We start from the raw sequence: 22,243 nt of genomic DNA, 5'->3' as shown, positions 1-22,243 counted from the left end.
TTGTAATAATGTTCTTTCAAATATAAAGCATTATTACTAGGTATTTAATGTTGTTTTTGCTATAGTAGATAAGAAAATAATTAATTTATTCCCGACATCAGAGAGAGAGAGAGTTGTGTAAAATGTTGAGATGCCTTAAATTTAACAAGAAGGCCACGATGGCCCTTAAATCGCTCACCTGTATATAGGCCATCGGGGCGGGGCCAATTTTAACCAAAGGGCTTTTATTTGAACAAACTTGGTAGACACCAATTAAAAGATGTTTTATGATAAATATCTAAGCTCTAGCTCTATGAGGTTTTTAAAAGAAGATTATTTAAGTTTTTACTATACACATGTTAGGAAAATCAATGACCCTGGGTGGGACTATTTTAACCCAAGGACCCTCATTGAAACAAACTTGGTAGACACCCATCTGAAGATATTTCATGCTTATTATCTAATCTCTAGCTCTTTGGGTCTTTTAAAAGATGATCTTTTTAAAGCTTTTACTATACACATATAAGAAAAATTAATGACCCCGGGGCGGGTCAATTTTTACCACAGGGCCCTTTGAACAAACTTGGTAGACACCCATTAGATGTTTCATGCTAAATATCTTGGATTTAACTCAATACAGGATTGGAGCAGTACCTAGAAATCATGATCACAAAATAGACAAATATCGGGGGGGGGGGGTCGCCGATTTTTTACATTTTTCATTCATTATCATGCATAAATCGGTGTGAAAAAATATAAACGTTTTAATTATGTATAATTTGAAGAATGAATTATGATATCGGTCACATTTTAAATTATGTCTAATTTGAAGACAGAAATATGATTTTGATCACAATTTAATTATTAAATACTGTTTGTTTTACAGAATATCACTTTTGAATAGATTACAATGTGGTAAAAAATATAATACTGATTTATACTTATACCAAAATACCAAATAAATAATGATATACATCGTTTTAAAGAATCTTAATTTGTTACTGCTATATGTAAAACATTATTGATGAATACATTTTTTTTCTTTTTTTCTTTCTTTCTTTGTTTCTTTCTTTGTTTGTTTCTTTCTTTCTTTCTTTCTTTTTTTCTTTCTTTCTTTCTTTCTTTCTTTCTTTCTTTCTTTCTTTCTTTCTTTCTTTCTTTCTTTCTTTCTTCCTTCCTTCCTTCCTTCCTTCCTTCCTTCCTTCCTTCCTTCCTTCCTTCCTTCCTTCCTTCCTTCCTTCCTTCCTTCCTTCCTTCCTTCCTTCCTTCCTTCCTTCCTTCCTTCCTTCCTTCTTTGTAATTATTTCTGGTTATTCTGTAGTGTTTGATTTGATAAGTCAAAACAAGTGACACAGAACAGTTAATTCCATAGCACATATTTTTTTCTTCATTTAAAGAATCACTGTTTTGAATTTCTTAAAGAAAATTCTGATTTTCCCGGAAAATCGAGATAACTTTTCAAAGTTAAAGTTTTTCAGTACAAGATATCTTAAATTCTTGTGTCAACATCTGCTTTAGATTTAAATTTGTTATTCCTTCGCCAACCATTATATTAAACACAATGTTGTCTTTTCATTACTTCAACTAATTGAATTGCCGATTTTTTCTTTAATTAAACCATTAATCCATTCAGCGTGTTTTATTATTCTGATACGGTAAAAGTACTTCAATAATAATAAAAGTCTTGCAAAGAAAGAAACTAATGTTCTAAAATGTTATAAATCACAATAGGACTGCATGTAATTAAAATATTTCGACATCTACCGCAGTAACTTTAACAAATACTGATGGTTATTTGTATCCTTTACGTATTTTTTGTCTCATGCATCAGCATTAAAATCTAAAGAGGTTTAATGCACTGCTTTATTTCGAAAATGCATTAAAACGTATCTAATTTGTAAATGTTTAAATTGTGTAGGTAGAAAGGCTCTTGATGTATATAGATTATTTTAGTGTACACGGAAATATCAAACTCAATGGATGTGTCAGTGCATAACAAAATTTGTAGGCATGAAGGGTCAACAATTCTAATTAGAATTTAGGACGTGTACATTTGTCAATGCATTGTCATTTAAATAAATAATTTGCTTTCTAAACGGAATATTAGATTTAGATGAGATAAGACAAAAAGGGAAACATGGTATTATGCACAACCGTGACCAAACTAAAACATAATTATTTGTTTATTTATTGCTTCAACAAAATGAAGTACTTTACAACGTATGACACTTGACACTACCGATGCTATTAATCTTTTGCTTACTTTTTTATCATTTTTGACCAAGTCAATAAAACAAAAGAAAAAAAAGATGTTAAAAAACATGCGTCAAGTACACGATGTAGCAAACGCCCATGTCCAAACCATTTACATTTTAACTGTTCTTAAAAATCGAATAATTATGAAAAATCGGAGGCCAAAATTCCAAATGAGTCGCATTATTATTATTATTATTAATAATAATAATAATAATAATAATAATAATAATAATAATAATAATAATAATAATATATTATTATTATTATTATTATTATTATTATTTTCACAGTTATACACCGGTCACATATTCACGGAATACGACCACGGAAGAGCCACGGATTTATTCCGGCATCGTCCGTAGCTACCCGTACTGCTGGTCAGGGGTTAGTATCTCGAAGCTATCGTAATATTTGCGTTTACGAACGTGCTAACGATTGACGGAAGGTTGGTGAACGAGAGACTAGCGCGGGTATCTCGACAGCAATAGTTAAGCAATCGTTCGTTCCTTACTCGTTAGTTATTTACGATTGAGTTATGTTACAAGTAAAATGGTTCCCTGCGGTGAACATTTTAATGATATAAAGATATTTCATTTAACTATTTTCAATATATTTGGGGTAGGGGGATAAATAAACGTGTGTATCAGGAATATAGTTGACAATTGAATAAACGATCAATATAGAAGAAGGTCTTTGGAAACTGGTGACCGTTAAAGACCTGATACCGGAGAAGGTCATCAATTGTTTCTTTTAAGAAAATGATTAAATAGGCCTACCATTTTATTAATTATTCCGAGCAAAAAATAAATAAAGTAGACACAGAAGTTTACGCAGAAAATATCTCTATTTATTATGGCAGATGCCACTAAGAATATTTTAATTTTGTAGATTTTCAGTATAAACTATTTATTGTTTGTAAACTTTGAGATAGATATTAAAGAAATATTGATAATTTTCAAACACATCATTCAAGTTTTTCCACCTTAAACGGTAAAATAATTAAAGAAAATTAGAAATATCACGCAATATAGTTTTTTGTTCTTAATTAGGTTGTAATTCGGACTAATTCCCTACAGGTCTCAACCCGGTACGGAATTAGACCCAACCCGTTTTTTGCCGTCACCTACAGGGAAATCCGTAACGTACCGGCAAACGTTATTTAGCTAGGTTTTCGAAAAGGTCAATTAACCAATCATGTACGGTTTACAGATCACATGCTCCTCCATGTACCGAAAACAGGTCACGTGCTCCTCCATGCCTCAAAAGTTAAACGCGTACCAATACCCAGGCCGCAGGGAATCATTTGAATACCGCGAACAGTGTGTTAAAGCAGGAAGAAATGGTCGTAACAAAACGTAAACAAAGAAAAATTGCAAATGCAGAAAGTTTCTATGAAACTGATTAATATTGAAAGGTAAATACTTAAAATATAAACTGCAAGACTTGTAACTGGGGGAAAACGCCTGTATATAGAACAGCAGAGACTGACGGTTGCAAGTGGAAATCAGACATTTTAAACACTTTACTAAGTCAAAGCAAATATTCTGGCCGAGCTTCTTTTCAATACCCTCACTCATTTTATCAGACTACAGCAACGTGTTGTTTCAGGGTGTAAGTATACTCTCAAGATTCAAACTTGAAAATGTTGCTTTCATGGATGAAATATTGAAATTGCAAATATCTAAATGAATGTAAATAGCGAACATTCAGTCGTCATAGTATCTATTTTGAATACTAGTAGTCTGTTTATTTAAACACATATAAGGACAATAAATTAAGATTCAAGTTAGTCCATAACTTTGCTTAGTATACAATGTAAACGCTTAATAAATTGATTATGTACTCGTATCTGCAAATGGTCTCACCATAAATAATCTAGAATTCTTTTTTTCTTATGTAAGTTAAAAAAACGATCGTGATATACCAGTGACAATGATTATTACTATGATAATGATGATGATACAACGACGACAGCGACGATGGGTTTAGTTTTAAAGAAATATTAAGATGTTTTTCGTTTGAGTGAAATATAGAAATATTTTCACGAAACATGATAAATTTCCATATATTTTCACGAGCTGGAAATCTTACTTTTACTCTTTAAAAAGGAAGTTCGAAGCTTTATTAATTCGTTATAAATATTCCTGACAGGTTATATGGCCGTATATAAACGGTTGTTTGCAATATAAACCTTGCCTGACGGCTCGGGTTATATTAACAAACAACCGTTTATACGAGGGATGATCATAAATTAACCGGACTTTGTAAATGATTCTTTACCTGTTAAATGAATTTACATAAAAATACACGGAAAATAAATCGGAATCCATCCTCTGAATGATACAAAAAATACCAACAAGAAATATAAACAAAGAAAAAAGTTATGATGTTTTTGGCATGTCCATGTAAAGCAATGCGGCGCACGGTATAACTTTAAAATGGACGTTAACGACGTCACAAGTGTATTTTCCTTAACGGAGCAGTTGTTTTACTTATTCACGGAGTAGGCCAATACGTGGTACAGTCATGTTGTTGATGCGGCGGATCCACTGCCTATATATATTTCAGTACAAGTTGGTATCATATTGTATTGTAAAAGAATGGATGATGATAAAGAGCTCCTGTAACGACGCAAACTTCCGTTCTTTCCTTCTGTTACTTGAATATTTGAAAAATCGCACATACAATAAACTATATTACGTATTACAAATAATGTAAAATTATGTTGCTGAATGATAATGTATCATACATAAGAAAATATAAAAGAATAATACAACTATGAACAAAATTGTCATTATTTTAAAATAAATAAAACGCATAGCCGATTTTGAACAGTGACTGTCTAATTGTTGACACAATTTCTCCATAAAACTACTGCGTAAAATAAGAAAATAATTGATACAAGTGTAAACGAAGAATACAATATATGTAATAAATGCATTAACCATTATCATTTTAAAATCCTTAGTTAGAGTGGACTGCACCGTCCCGTAGTAGCTACTGACGAACATCATTGACAATGTCCACAGTCAATCGACTGTCATTTTTCAACGTCTCGGCGATTGACGTCGCCAACCTCTCTAAAAATTTCGTCTTTCTGCCTCTCCCTTACTTGTTTTCCATTTCTTTTGTACCCTTTCTTAATGGTTTATGCTAATAAAAAACTATGCTGTGGCTTCCAGGAACTTTTCTCTTGGTAGCCATTATCTTTTTCTACGTTTCAAACAGTTTCTCGCCTTATTTTTGATAAACTTTTCTTATTGTCTCGTTCCGACGACATAGTTTTAACGCGATTATTTCTTTAACAAGCGACGTTTGAATTGTGATTGCAAATATAAATATGCGTTAAATGAAGTCATTTTTTTCTGACATCGTCAAAGATATGACTCATGACGTTTTGGCGTATTTTGAAATATAAATGTGCCATATTGTAAAATATACGCAGCTTAAAGCGCCTGATGTCAAGGCGAATTTTACGCACTGCGCCGGTGTGCGTTACCATGGTTATTAAATTCGCTGTTACGGACAAGCTTTTTGCGTTATCAGATTAGATAAAGCATCAATTTACAGGTATTGGTTTCCAATTAAGTGTGATATATAACACTAAGTGATTGGTTGAAAATTCTTTAATTGACAGTCACAGTCCGGTTTATTTTTGATCATCCCTCGTATAAGGTCATGCAACCTGTCTTATATTAAAAAATATTATTTTCATTTGATAATCACTAAGTTTATATAATCTTCTGTTAATTTATGGATAAATTTTCATTTTGTCTTTAACAAAGGATTAAGAAAGGATTATGTATTACAAATTAAAATATAGCAAGTAAAAATATAACAGCTGGTGTTGGCAAGAGCAAAATATTTCAATCTGTTATGTTAAACAAACAAAATTTCCATATATTTCATGCCTATTTGTTGTACTGATTTTTGCAGCGTAACGTAATGCATTTTTCTCCATGCGATTAAATCATTACATCACAGATAACTTTTTGAAATAAAATTCTGTAAAATGTACTGAATTTTGTTACTTTTTTAACATTATGTACATGCAAATATTTATTGATATTGTCTTGTGCAAAATTACACATTACAGAGTTTTTTCCTGTCGATACTTCAGTTATGATATGATTTTTTTCATCTGCATTTAAATGTACATCTTTATGTAAATTAAAAGAGCTCTTACATATGTTTGATATGTGAGAAAAAGAAATAAAAATCATATTTATGTATGTTCATTATTTTTATCAATAAGTTGATATAAATCTCATTTTTTGTGTATTTGAAATTCGCAGTATTCTTCCTTTTGTGCCAAAGTGATCGTAACGAGAGCTATACGACACCTTCAATGCAACCGTTAATAATTGGGCATTTTAACGATTATTCGTTAATTACGAGAGTTTCGAGATACCAGTGAAAACCTTAACGAGAGGCTTAATTACGACAGTCGTTATGCTAACGATAGCTTCGAGATACTGACCCCTGTATAGCTCTCCGTATTGTAACCGTAATCAATCGTAGAAGTCCTTGTATATCCGACCGTAGCTACTCCGTGGCGTTATCCGTGAATATGTGACCGGGGCATAATGGAATCGACATGTCTTGTTCACTTAGTATTTGCGCATTCCTTTATCAGAAGTAAACTTCACAAAGTGTTCTCGTGTTTCGTCATTCTCAGTGAAAAATAGATTTAATAATTTTATCTTTGCTCTTTGACGGGTACATAAATGGCCGGATATATTATATGAACAAGAAATTCCAGCATGTTTTACATTCTCCTTAATAAGTTTATTACCATACGTTCATATAAATACACGCAGTTTGGTACCACATCTCTGTCAGTCAGAAAATAGATGGAAGTGCAACTGGCAATAAATTGAAATATTGAAGCGTTTAATTAAAATAGTTAAACATTACCGTCGTCGAGGGAACATATAATTACAATTAAATTCTACGAAAATGTAAATTAAAACTTCTCATTTAAAATTTGCTGTCACATTTTTAATAGATTTCCTATGGTTAGGTGGATAATTCACTTACCAAACATGGATTTTCTAATCTATCTGCTGCCAATCTAGGCAAAACGGAAATTCTTGTAAGACAATAGATGATGATTTAAAAGAAAATTAATCACAATAAAGCAAAATGTAATTGAAATGTAATAGGCAGTTTCTGCAATAAATTTGGCAAGTTAACCGAATTTAATTTAAACGTAGATGTATTTATGCTGCAAAAACATGTCAGATCGAAAATAAAATGTTGTAATATAAAGTATATTTACGTGTTGTTTTGGGCATTTGGTTTATACAAATTTATTTTAGTTCGAATGTGTTGGAAGCTGTAAACTTATTGAAACACGCTCGAATCCGTTCCTGGAATAAACCAGTACAAAGCAATGCATGTAAAGTTTCTTGCTCAAGGAAACAACGGCTTTCCCCTGACAGGGTTTGATATTACGCGCTCAGCAATCCTGACAAGATTACTTGTCCGACGCGTTGACCATTCGGCCACGCCGCTATTATTTTGGGCATTTCTTACCAATCCCTGTTTTTGTGTTTTTTATTCTCTATAACTATAGAAAAATAATGTATTGTCATTTAAATTACATTCATAAAAAAAGAGAAAAAGAAAGAAAAACAATATATATAACTTGTTATTTGTTTGCAAACTGAATCGATCTTTTTTTTATTTTTTTATTTCTACCTGGCCATAGCAATCATTGGAGTTGAAGCTGTCAATGCATAAATCTTGTAGCTAGCTTTAAATTCTTTCAATACATTAAATGATGGCGTATGCTATAAAAGACATAGTCATTTAACGAGATACGGTAGAATTAATCTTTCCTCTAAATCAGTCGCAGTGGCTTCCAAACACGGTCCTTAAAAGTATTTAAAAGAATTTATAGCAAGTGTCAACGAAGCATATTTATTATCACCTGTGATCAGTTTTTATGGCATGAATTTACACTTAAAAGAAATGCATTTATGTGAGATTTATTATCTTTATTTGTTGAAATGTCACGTATATTGTATTATCACGACAATTTCACTGATAAGGCATGTATAAAGAGTATGCATGTCTAGTGTGAGTATTGTATATAACATGTACTTAAAATCACTAGTGATCACAAGTTTTTCTGTCGTTTTTATGGCAAGTTACAAAACAGACACGATTTGCATTCCTTGAATTGCTAAGACAATTTTATTCATTTTGATAAGACATTATATTAACTGTACGCATGTTCATTTTGAACAGTCGTAAAAAATATTATCTTTTTTACACATGTTGTAGTATCATTTTTCTGATTTTTCACCCACCTCCTCGCTTCCATCCACGTCCTCGAATGTGCCTTAGTTTGTTTGCACATATACTGTTATTTTGAGCAAACATCCATGCCTTATAAAAAATAAACCAATTTTTAGCCATGGTTCATTGACATTTTAGATGCTAAATTTTTGTATTGATTATTAGAGAAAAAATATTGCAAAATAAGATGCATACATTAACTGTTTAGTCGCAGATACACACAACCTTGTTTTTTGAAAGCAATCTACATGCATTACTTTCTTATCGTTCATTTCTTCAGTAAGATGTATCTTAACAAGATGCACCGTCTTTCCGCGCAGTGCAATGCAAGGGGAGGAACTACAACAAACAAATATTACAAATGTAATATTATTACCTTCCTTTTTGTCTTGTGTTGTTAAATAAAAATAATATGAACAATATGTATATACCTGGTAAATGCGTTTATTAATATAAGTATGTAATTTAGAATATATAATAAGGCTTTTCAATTAAAAAATAACATGATGAGTTTGAATAAAATATATAAATAATTTCATTAGAATGTCAAATTTAACATGATGAAGGCTGTGGTATGATTTTTGCGTTGCGCAGGTTATTTATTTTAGGCTGCAATGTATTAAAAATATATGAAATGTTGAATAAATACAAGTATGTTAGTCAAGAATTTCATAAACCTTCAAACTTTTTATGGAAACAATTATCACTTCTCCCACCAATAGAAATCATTATGGTCTTTAACAAACTACCGACCTCTCATTACTTTGTACGAATAAAGGAAAGTATGCATATTCGATAATTCAAAATATGCTGTTTTCCGGTATCAGGGTGCAACAATGTAATCTAATTATTAAAAATATTGTCCTTGATTGACTATTTATATATCTTTGTTTGAAATGATATATATGTTTCTTCTTAACGTTCTATTAATCTTGTATAACTGACAAGCAAAAATCAAAACATGAAACAGAGGGATACGATTGACTTTGTGCTGAAAATTTAAACCTTTGTTTATAAGCGCATTTGTGGGTATAGAATCTGAGCAAGAAGGAATAAACAAAATAGCAAATTTGTGCGAATAACGGTTTAAATGATCATTATCAGTATTTGTTTGAAAAACTTATGTGCCCAATGTAGAACTATCCCATTTAACTGAGATGCTTTGTTTTAAAGTAATAGAAACAAAAGCCCAATATAAAAATGATAATAATAAATAAACGAGACAAAAATGTCCGATTACAGCAAAATTAAAAAAATGAATTAGAAGGAATTAAAATAATTATTAAAATTATGATTCAATTGAAAAAGAGTCTGTACGTATATTTATAACATGACACATACAACATTTTCAGAATACTAGTAACTATGATGAAATTATTTCATGACACTTCAACCACAGGTTTTACAACCCTTTTTATGTATTAAAAAGGAGAAAAGTGTAGACACCAAAATATAGCTTTAAAACTGGATACACTATATTACATTGTAGAAAGTTCTCATTTACAGAAAACATTTAATACACTTGAGTTCAATTTTGCCAAAACCCAAGATGTCCACGATACATATTTTATAGTTTAACTTTTTTCTGTCTTGTGGTTGTTAAACCAGCGTTGTTGATAGCAGTCACCTCTAAGAAATATTCAAAGTCTCCAGATTTCCATCCACTGATAAGATCATTTTTGTTGTCTTCCGATATTAGTGGTTTGACCTGAAAATGCTTATGATAGCATCCGTTATACGGCGAGCAGTAACAAATTCTTCCTCGTGTATGTACAGTGTCTGTGATCTTGCACTCGTCTATTGTCTGGCGTAAATAAAAACGTTATGATCTTTATTTTCTTAGTGAATGATATCAATTTGCAATCGTAAAATATAAAAGTTTTATTTAGTGTCAAGTATAATCTAAGTTTTGCAAACAAACAAATGGCTTCTTATTAGAAAAAAAGAACTAAAACAACAACTGTGTTATAATAAATGTTATCACATTAGACAATCGAAAGACAATGATGTGGATATTCAAAATGACTAATTTTGTTGTTTAGTTTCCAGAGGCTTATAGTTGGCAATCATATGCAAAGTTGCATTTACTGTTCCTTTAATCAGTAGCTTGATACATTTAAGAAAAGCTGACAATTGTCTGAATACCTTTGTTTCCCCTATTGGTGGCTCATTAATCTCTCCAAAGGTGATGTCAGTTTTGGTAATATTTTCAAATATTTTCCAGGAAAGCTTGTGTATTCCACTGTGGTAATCAAATGCCTTCCAGTCAATTCTAACAAATAAAAATAATACTTAATAACAAAGATTTTCTAAAAGAAAGTACATTGATTCTATTAAATCTGTCCTTTTTGTTAATACTATGAAGACAATGTATCTCAAAAAGGCTGATTGATACTTTTTTCTATTAGCACTGGACAAAATAGTAATTGTGTCATAGCTTACAGTAATTCATGAAGTCCAAAGAAGCTGTTCGCTTTAGCATTGCCATTTGATAGCCATATTTTTTTTATTATTGGTGGAGATAGATCTATCATAGCTGTTACGTTATCCTCGGCAAATTTTCCAAATGCATCTGTGGCACGAATGATATACGTAAGCTTCTTTCCATCCACAAATTCCTCATCAGTATAAACCATCTTTTCTAGTTTGAAGAACTCTTCAGGCACTCGCTCGAATCCATCATAGGTTGATTTACCATCAAACTCAACATTGCGTGCAACATCAAACCGAACAATTCCTGAAATATATTTACGTAAAGAGCTGAATAAGTTGTTGAAACAATACAAAACAAAGAATTTAGTTTTCAAAAAAAAACTTATTATGCAATGTAATAGATATCTAGTGCATTGATTATTGTGATAGGACACCCCTGGCGGATATCAGCGTTTAGTTCTGGATCATTGATACTTTCACATTTGCATAAATTATGATTAATACCCAATGAAGATGATTTAACCATTTTAGATACACGAAAACTTCAATTACAGGTTAGAAATACATTTCTTTGCTTTCTCAATATATATATTACCGTTAACGTTATTCAGTCTGTCAACTGTTCTACTTGATCTTCCTTCTATGTCATCAAGATCTTTAATAACGTCATCATTTTTTTGTACTCCATTAAGCCATCCACCGTTGTAATGTCTTATATTCCGGAATCTATTTGGCCATACAATTTCGATATTTTCGCTATGTTTATTTATCCATCCGGAATCATCAGCTTGAACAATGCTTGACGGTTCACCGTGTAGATTAACAACTGACGCATTGTCATAAAGAATGATTCTTCTAGAAACTTTATAATTCTTAGCACGGTCATATACAATAATCTCTATTGAATACGGTCCCGGTTCGTCTAGGTCCAGAGTTGCAGAAGACTGAAGAAAACGATACAACATTATGTTTAGTACAAAACCAAAAATATTTAATACAACACATGATTAAGAATTGATTAAGCAAAAAAGAAAAAAAACAATGAAAAAGAAAAAAAGAAAAGAAACTATAATGCTGTCTTGGAGTTTGAAGTTTCACAAAATATTCGTATGAATCAGACGTGATCATTAAGAAACAATCATTTGTACAATTCAAGGCTCATATTTTGTATTAATTAACACAAATGTGTAGTTGCTTCTAAATGTTTAATCAAAATTATATAATTATCCAATTATGGATTTTCATTGTTAACTTCAAAACATACCCGAGATGATAATAACCTCGTTGGCGTTAACATGTATTTATGTCTAAGAAGATTATCGTCCAGTGAGTTTTCTAAATAATAGATATTAAATTCGTATTCGTCTATACCGGAATCCAAATCAGTCCACCCAGCCCAATATGCTGTGAATTTGGACTGAAAGAAACGGTCAAAACATTTATCGTCAATCGATGATCATTAAGGCTCTAGACTTTATAGGAGATCTATATAATAAAGACCAAAAAATACTAGCCATGATTACGAAATAACTTGTTTTGTATATTTTGATATACAGCCCAAGTCGCCTTATATTCATAGAAAACGAGTTCATCTTTCTGTTTCAATCTGTTTCTTTATATAATTTTATGTTTACAATGAAGTTACAAATAACATGCCCAGACTCTTTTCAACTGAGTGTAGATTTATGAAGTGGTTGTTCACGTTCTATAACATTGTTAGACACATCTGGAGAGAAGGTTCTGTCAATATATATGAGTGTCAGATATTATTATGTCAGAAATTATTTTTTGATGAGCAGTTTAAGCAGAAGCAGGCAAGTCTATATGGCATCATGTTCCGCTTGACTGGAATGCATCATTCAGAGCTGGTTTGACTCCATAAATATCCATTTAAAGACGTTTTCGGTAGTTTTTTGTGCGCATCGTTTTGCGTTTCCAAGAAAGATAATCACGGATAATTACTCTTCAAAAAGAAGGTCAAGTTGAATAGTACTCGGATAAGTGTTTAAAATTCGGGTATAAGCAAAAAATAAGTAAATAATACAGAACAGATATTTCTAAATGTTCAGGAGGAGATCGGTTCAAAAGAATAAGAGGTCGTTTAGACAACATCAGATAAAGGATTTCTCCTAGCATTAATACGACAGCATTGATGATGATTCGGCGCGCGTTACCCCACCCAAATGTGGTATATATAGTGACGAAAGTGTGTCGCCACTTGATTTCTGGCAGACAACTGGGAAAAGAAGTTTAAAATGATATATTTTAAAAGTGTTGAAGAAAAAACAAAACTAATATCTAAGAAATGTTGCGAATTTCATTATTTTTTTGTAAATTTCTAAATAGGGACTACTTGCTTACTGTTCGGGTATGTTAGTCGAGTGAAAAAATAATATGGCCCTATATAACATGTTTTAAAAACATATTCAGTATCATTTACTTAATATAACATCAAAAGAAAAATAAATTTTTATAACAACATGTTTTTGTTGTATATATGACAATACATTTAGTATAACACTGATATTTCAGGACTAAGAAAGCGTGGTAATTTTGACAGTTGGCATATGCGGTAACCATGGAAACTGCCTGTTTACAAAAAAACTAACACGTCAACATATATTTTATTTCTATTTTTTAATCCACCATAAAATTTTACTTGATATATCAAAAATGTAGAAAAGTCTATGAAAGAAATTTCTTGATAGCTTTAATTTTTTACAGAAATCATGTTTATTTTTCTCATTTTTTGTTTAGTTAAAAAGCATGAAAAACTCATTTTTTTTGAAGAAATATGTTCCAATTATCGTTTGTTTTATACAGAACCCTAAGATAAAGCAAGCTTTGTATAAAATTATGTTTATTGAGAGTGTAATAAGCTGTCTTACACATTTTTATAACACTGTTTGGCTATTTTGACAGTTTTGAGATATACGGTTACCATGGAAACTGCCATTTTTCAAAAAATCCAACACGTCAACATATATTTTTCATTTTATTTTTGGATTAGTCATTAAATTTTACACAACATACAAACAAATTAGAAAATCCTATGAAAGAAATTTTTCAATATCTTTAATTATTCACAGAATTTATGTTTATTTTTCTCATTTTTTGTTCGAATAAGGAACATGGAAAACTCAATTTTTAAAGAAATATGTTCAGATTATCATTTGTTTCATACAGAATCATTAGATAAGGTTATCTTTGCATAAAACTATGCTTGTTGTGTGTATTAAGCTATTTTATACATTTTCTATTTGTTATAACACAGTTTGGCTATTTTGACAGTTTTGAGATATATGGTTACCATGGAAACTGCCATTTTTCAAGAAATCCAACACGTCAACATATATTTATCTTTTTATTTTTGAATTCGCCATTAAATTTTACTTATCATACAAAAAATTTAGAAAACTCTATGAAAGGATTAAATTTTCATAAAACTGTAGAAAATGTCTTTAAGAATTGGTATGCTACATTAGCGCTATAGAGGTCTGGAAGAGGAAACCTTGGTGTCCTAAGTACCTTATTTCATGCGTCAGTGGGTGCCTGAACAGAATTGATGACATTTCGTTAGCTAGCTGCGTTAAAATTATCATTACTGTAACACACCTTATAAGTGAACAACTATGGTTTACATATACATGTAGTATGATTGGATTTGTAGTATGGTTAGAACTACAAAATACTTTAAAAATATTTAGCAAAGTACTTGAAACTTTATCAAACAAACATAACGGAGATCATTTATATTTTATAAAAGTGTGAACATTTCTTATAGCAGCTATAGGTTGTTACTTTGATTATTCTATTATTACTTTTTTGTAATTCCCGTTTATCGGGTAGAGTGACGTGTACTGAATATGTATACATATATGTTAAGGCATAGTTAATTTGTCAAAATGATTCAGGTCAGAAAAAATATCATGACGTTAGTAACACTTATTTATAAAACTTACTTATAAAATTTATTATTGAAGATATCTCCAAAAATATTTCACATAATAATTAAAATGCTATTTACCCCAGTTAAAAAATCTTTTACTTGTAACGGATCCTGCAGACAATTATCGTCTTGTTCAAAGCAATGTGTTGGTGGAAATGTATCGAAACGGAGTTCGAGTTCTTTGCTGGCCGTTATGCCATTGAGAAAATATTGGTATTTCCAATACGGTGGTGTAAAAGTACTTCTGTACTCATACTCAACTTTGCCCGCCATTTTTAGCTGACACTTTGAAACTTGATCCTTTAAAATGAGAATTTTGACTTCATTGATATTCAATTTCTATTCTGAATGTTTAATAATTTCACATATGAACATAATAATTGTATCGCTCAGGAGCACTTATAACTTAACAGCAGTCAACAATAAGGCAAAAAGGAAAATATTTCATGATCATTAGTTTAATAAGGTTCAGCATTTTACAACCAGCTTTAAATGGATCTGAATAAACGAGAATTGGCCAGGATTAGAAGGACAATGCATACAAAGATGTAACAAAGCATTAAGACAAAACAACAATATATACTTCAAAAACACTTGTCTGGCGGTAATGATAAATATAAAATAGGTATGAGAATACATGACATAATTCTCCGAAGCTGTATATATACATGTTTTTAATATCAATCTAAAAATAGTCATAATCAAGATCAATCAAATATTCTTTTTCAAACTCACTTATCAGCGTGTTCAAAGTTTCCATTGTACATAATCTTATCATTTTATTTTGTGTTGTCTGTAATTCATTTTTCAAGACCTGAGTTAAACCATTATACCAGACACAGCAGGCATAGTCAAAGTGGCACTGAATTAATGAATTGACAAGCAGTTTTTGGGGAGGCTATGCCGACCCAATGTTAATAACTGTTCGTCAAATCTTACTGCCGCGGTAATCAGGTCAAAAAATAGTACCTTGATCTTTTCTAAGCTGACTCATCAGTCATCACAGACATTTACAATATGAAAATATTTTCAAATTCTTTAATTTCATATATCTGCAATTTGTAAAGATAATAATCTCTGAAAAATTCTTGATTTTTGTTTAAATCACTACTCCGTGACGTCATACTGCCGCGTAACCAGGTTTGGCATACGTACGTACGTCTGTAATAAATAGTTCTGGTATGAAACCCTTCAAAAATAATAACTTTATCAATATTTTTTTAAACAAAAAGCATAAATGAAAATTTGTAAGTAAATGCTTTAATTCAGTGGCAAATATTCTTTATTATTCTTGATAACAATTTTCCAATTACTACGCAGCGACCAACTGTTTATGACGGTCATTAACTAGAACGTTCCAACACCGTATTCTCCATTGTGTACACGGTCTTACTGACGATATTTGAGGGACCGGTGTATATACAATGCCGTATTCTCAATATCATGCATGTTCTTTTTGTTGTTATAAACCATTAAAGTCCTTAATATTTTTTTTAAAAGACAAATAATTGTAAACTGTCGCTTACATCAGAGACATGGATCATGCTTGCGTGATAACTAAGGAAAACTAACTTATTAGTACACCCAGGAGGGCTGTACGCGGAAAACGGTCATAAACCGCTATATCATAGCTGTTAGTAAAATATTTTGCATACATTTTAACTAAAAATTCACTGATGGTGATGAGCATATAGTTTGAAACATTATATTCTTGAACATTATCGCCGAAAAAAAAACTATTTAACTACAAAACCCCTATAAGGACCTTCCGACAAAATTCCAGCACAATATTACATTTTACATTAGCAAATAAAAAAAAGCAATACTTATATTTCATCTTACAAATTCATTTAATCAAACTTTTAACATAAAAGTATATTTGGCAATTGACAGATCCCTACTCTGATCTTTTATTTGTATAGGAATAAATTTAAACAGTGCTCTTTTGTTTAGGGAATATTTTGTAGTGAAAGTCTTATATATTCACTGATCTCATAATTAGAATTAGACAGGTCAGGGATTTATACAACCAGTTGTTTACTAACTATGCTCATTTTAATTCCCAATAGAAAAACATTCAAAATATTTGGGGTAAAAAACATGACCAAAGTACCTAGTAGTCGTTTACCGGGTGGTGATCCCATTAAACTGATTATAGATTCGAATTGATTAGAAAACACAAATAGAAACATGTGTTTCCGTACACAAAAAATCTCGGAAGTAAAGTGAACAGTTAATTGACAGAATATGTGGTCAATATGTTTTAACAAAGAAATAATTATTTCAGAGAAAGACGCAAAGATCAGTATGACCCCGTATTGTGTAATTAGAAAGTTTATTCAATTCTAGGGCATAAATCATAATTTGATAGTCCATGTGTAATAAATTCAAATTTTCCAATACAGCTTATGAGATACATAAAAAATAATTAAAGAATAAGAAGCATTAATAAAAAAAAAAAAAAAAAAAAAAAAAAAAAAAAAAAAACCGCATACATATACAAATTACTTAACAGTCGAGCATCGGGAAGTCATTAACATATTTACGAAACTTTAATTTTGAAAAACGATATTTTGCGCGCGCTGAATTGATTATGTTTATTTGAAAAATAAAAAAAAGAACTTTTATGTTTGTGTTCTAAAAATAATCGGCGGGCATAAGAGGAATTTCTTATTCATTTTACAACACTTTGAAAAAATTACTACAGAAAATGTGTTGTTGTTTTTTTGTTTTGTTTTCCAACAAAAGTGAGTGTATTTTAAGTTTATTTATACCTCGCGCCGGAATAACCATATGTCCGAGATTATAGCATCTGGACGTCTTTTTCAAGCAGATTCTTTTCTGGAAGCCCATTTTTCGTTCTTTGGTGGTAAAGGAGACGACAATACCGTCAAGGCGCATCAACTTTCTGACTGACGACAACAAAAACGATCTATTAGCGCCAAACCTCCAGAGTAAGTCACCACAGGTCAACCAATCACCTCTGGTACTTATGATGACTTGACTATGTCCTTCCGTGTGCCTTCTCCGCGACGTGCACCCTCTGGAGGAAATTGGAGAAGTTTCAACAAAAACTTCCAAAACACGCCCATTTATAACCCATTCATAGCACTGACGGCTTCGATGTTCTCATCTATTGCGGGAAATGGTCGACAGGGAAAACCCTACGTAATAACCGCAACACCCTGTTAACAACAGATTTTCCGCAGTATATATTCAAAGCTAGTGAGGTTTAAAAATACACAAGCTATCGATTTAACTACCATTAGTTGGTTGCAGTGTTGGCGGTAAAAAGAAGATATAACTTCCTGATCAATTTTCACTTAGGTTGATTCAGTTTTGAATAAGCTTTGCAGATTGTATTTTTTACAAGAAATATTTAGCTTTTATAATTATCCGACGCCGTCAGTAATGAAATGGGAATAATTTTCTGAAACGTGATTTTTTTTGATGAGATTTGCTTCTGGAGAAGACAACCTTCTGTGCGTAGAGCAAGAATATTAATACTCATCACAAGACAGTTCTTATTTGATCTCAATTATGGTACATCTAAACGTGTATAATTTTTATGTTCAATAAAAATGTTGCATCACTTGCAGTTGTTATTATCATTCAATAATATTAAAATGACATAAAGTATTTATGATGAACAGTCCTAGAATATTTTGACAAAGGAACTTGAAAATTCTATCAAAAATCAATATTAATTATAATATCCAAATATACCCCCTATATACTATAAAAAATTTTATAGTATATAGGGGGTATATTTGGATATTATAATTAATATTGGTTATTTGATAGAATTTCAAGTTCCTGTGTTTGTGTTTTTTTTTATAGTAAATATAGGGGGTATATTTGGATATTATAATTAATATTGGTTTTTTGATAGAATTTCAAGTTCCTGTGATTTTGATAAGGAACCGTCAGTTGTAAAATGTTATTGTTATTCTGATAATGAACAGTCGTCATACTTGCTGGTATGTCATTTATTATTGACAGTTTAGGTTTTTCAAAATTTGTATGATTAACAGTCCGAATGTAGACCTCAATGAAATGTTTCTGGAATATTAACAAAATGAATAGTCAACCACATTAACCATATATATGAATGTTTGAACACAACAGTAAGGATAAATAGCGCAATGTGCATATCTTTTTATTTTGGTAGCATATTTTAAGCAAAAAGAAAAGACACTATAAGTCTGAAACATTCTCTCATAGCCTCCCCATCAGTACATTCAGTGCTTTGATTTGGTATGCTGTGTAAGGAAATCTTTCTTACGGTAAAGGAACTTTAACCTGGCGTTAGCCTTCTGAATTACTGAGTCTGCCATGTAACCAAAGGACAAGTACTGATCAATAGTTATAATTATTCCCGCGTTAACGTCACGTTCTGTTTAGCGTATAGTTAAACGGACGTTGCGTCATTTGTCATTTGTTATTTTATAAACGTCAATATTTTTTCTGAAGAAGACTAAACGTCGAAAGCTTAAGAAAAGCGTTTGTTTATATTGAACTGATTATATATAAAAATACTAAGAGGATATTTTTTCGTTTGAGTGAACTATGGAATATATTTTCACGAAACATGATAAAATGCCACATATTTTCACTCGCCGAGCCGGGACGGCGAGTGAAAATATGTGGCATTTTATCATGTTGAGTGAAAATATATACCATAGTTCACGAAAAACGAAAAAAATAACCTTTTTTATTTAATTTCATTATCAAAGAAAAATGGTTACCAACCCCCTTGCTTGCTACGCAACTGCAATTATACAGCGCGCAGTAATATAATTATTGTCTTGTTTTGCGCGCGATATTTAGCGCTACATTGTGACGTCACGTAAATAACTCTTTAAACGTCTGTACAGCGTTAATGCCTGAAATAGAGGATATTGAATGTGTGTAAGTTCAATACTGAATTTATTGCACGAGTTGAATAAAATTATATTATGCGAGCCTCTGGCGAGTATAATATTATTTTATTCAGCGAGTGCAATAAATTCAGTAATGAACTTACACAAATTTAATATTCTTTTTATCACATACCCAAAATAAATAGAGGATATTTGTTTGTTTGTGTGTAAGATGAAATTTTATTTCATCGAGTGGGCTTTAAAAACAGTATTCTCACGAGTGGCGTTGCCACGAGTGAGAGTACTGTTTTTAAAGTTCACGAGATAAAGAAATAAAATTACATCTTACACAATAAACAAACAAATTTTCTTTTTATTTTATGCTTAAAAACAAGTTAAAACGAAATTTCCTTAATATTTACGTTAATATTAAAATTTGTTTTTCCCATTGAGAGCCTCAAAAAAGTCGCATTTCTCATTAAATACAAGAAGTCATGGGCTGAAAAATAAGTTCCACAATCAACGTTAAATGGTGGTGATAGTATTCATCTTATTAAAAATATATGTCTGACCGCTTGTTTAAATAATAAAAACAAACAATTCTAGTAGGAGAAAAAGTCCAACCATCCATCCATATTTCTGTTACTGACTGCGAATTTTTATTAGTCCTGGCTATGTTAATGTAAGCGGCCGCCATTTTTAAAGTTGTGTATTTCACTGGATGAAAATAATTGTGTTTGATTCAGAGGGATATCATTTGGATGTGTTAGTCATACACCTTTTTAAAAGAAAGAAAACTTATTTGAGGATTGTAACAGACAATAAATAAGTGTTGACAGATGTGTTAACATTCAAAAAAGTGGATAGGAAATTGGAAAACTTGGAAGCCTTACGAACGCTTGGTTGTTTACATATTCTTCGACTGAAAGCTGCCATTGCTTTTCAAGTTTTCATAAAGCATACGGCAGTTATTGCTCGTAGGATACTTAAATATTCCGAAAGTCATCAAGAGCAGTTTTGAATGTGGAAAGAATGTATTTTTTCAGACTGTAAAAATGAAACAAAAAATTAAAGAGACGATATTTGGTGATTGGTAATTTGAATGAATAGAAGTAACTTACTGTAAGTTTTCTTCTTTTTATTACTTTTGACATATAAGTTATTTATCAATTTCAGCTTTGCTTTTCTTTAAACAGACTGACATTGTCGGAATAGTCACCAAAAATAAAATTGAGGTACCACATGGGGAAAATCTTAAAAAAGTAGTTTCGTCATTGAAAAGTGTAAAATTATATTTTGATAATTTTCACTGTGAAATTATCAAATATAATTTTCACGGATAAATCAGTAATCAACTGAAAAGCATAAAATAAAGACCGTTTAAAATGAAATAAGAGTCATTTTTCATTGACGCGCCTGTAGTATAACGCTAACATTAGCGCGTCTTTACACTATGTTTGTATAACGCTAATGACGTCACGTCAAAATAATTATATGCACGGCCATGCAATACCATATTTACGGAGTCGCAAAATCGGCACGGGTGTGTGATAATTAAGATATTGGTGTTCGGATTTATTTTCTTAGTTAGACCATTTTCTATCATTCAAGATAGTTTTCAAAATAAAATTCAACAAAAAGTTGTTTTGTATTTTCAGATTATTCAAACAGAATGTCGAAAGAAGTCCCTTAAAATAAATATGAGTTTTGACTCCGCCCACTTTCATATTTATATTTCATATTTATCTTTAAAATATATGAAATATATTTGACAGATATAGCACCATATTTCATGGGTAAAATTAAATAAATTAAAATATTTACGATCTGAGCACGAGCCTCCACTGTAATAAGGGCAGCAAACTGCGACTGTGTAATATCTGTAAATTTAATATAACTTTATCGAACAGAACATGTCATATTTTCTTGTATTTTTCTTATTTGTCATTTCTGCATTAAATGATTAAGGGTTAAAAATAAGGGAATAATTCTTGAGATTCGTATCAATAATTCTAATATATCTATTACTCAATATTATCTTGTCTTCCTTATTTAGATAAATGATAAAAAATTAATAAAAAAATGAAATCATAAACATAATAAGCGGAAGCAAAAATAGAATTAAGTAAATCCAAAGGGAAATGTACAAATTACCTTGTTTCACAACCATATCCCCACCACCAACCGGAACATGTTTCCCGAGATCTTTGTTGATCTACGTAACAAGAGCCAGCCTCTGATCTGAAATATGACATCATTATCAAGTAAATTGTCTGATGGGAAGTTGGTATTGTCAAAGTTTGTTAACAATTAATCTTTTGATTATTTCTATAAATGTTTAAAGACAAGTATATCAATTCAAAACAAAAAAAAATCCGGAAAACTCAAAACTAGGCCCGAAATCCTACATGTAACCATTTTCTTAGAGATCGAATGAGTATGAGTATAATATTTCTGT

The 22,243-nt window shown here is 31.0% G+C and overlaps 1 protein-coding gene across 1 annotated transcript; it reads right to left on the bottom strand.

Annotated features, from left to right (window-relative positions):
* Positions 1–8,977: 8,977 nt before the first annotated feature.
* Positions 8,978–15,197, bottom strand: LOC132750262 (uncharacterized). Its single transcript, XM_060740205.1, has 6 exons — positions 15,002–15,197; positions 12,239–12,391; positions 11,570–11,918; positions 10,984–11,278; positions 10,687–10,813; positions 8,978–10,345 (listed from the first exon to the last, which is right to left on the bottom strand). The coding sequence occupies exons 1-6, from the start codon at positions 15,194–15,196 to the stop codon at positions 10,109–10,111; spliced, it is 1,356 nt and encodes a 451-aa protein (XP_060596188.1). The 5' UTR covers position 15,197; the 3' UTR covers positions 8,978–10,108.
* Positions 15,198–22,243: the final 7,046 nt, after the last annotated feature.

The sequence above is a fragment of the Ruditapes philippinarum genome, unplaced genomic scaffold (assembly GCF_026571515.1).
Source record: "Ruditapes philippinarum isolate M1 unplaced genomic scaffold, ASM2657151v2 ctg6812_1_1_1_1, whole genome shotgun sequence".
NCBI classification, from domain to species: domain Eukaryota; kingdom Metazoa; phylum Mollusca; class Bivalvia; order Venerida; family Veneridae; genus Ruditapes; species Ruditapes philippinarum.
This window is presented reverse-complemented; position numbering and strand designations above follow the sequence as displayed.

Excerpts from the sequence above, each read along its gene's own strand:
- LOC132750262 (XM_060740205.1), bottom strand. The coding sequence starts at position 15,196 with ATGGCGGGCAAAGTTGAGTATGAGTACAGAAGTACTTTTACACCACCG. Across the intron at positions 12,392-15,001 it reads TAAAAGATTTTTTAACTGGG|TCCAAATTCACAGCATATTG; the intron begins GTAAATAGCATT and ends CGTTTCTTTCAG. Across the intron at positions 11,919-12,238 it reads CGAGGTTATTATCATCTCGG|TCTTCTGCAACTCTGGACCT; the intron begins GTATGTTTTGAA and ends CGTTTTCTTCAG.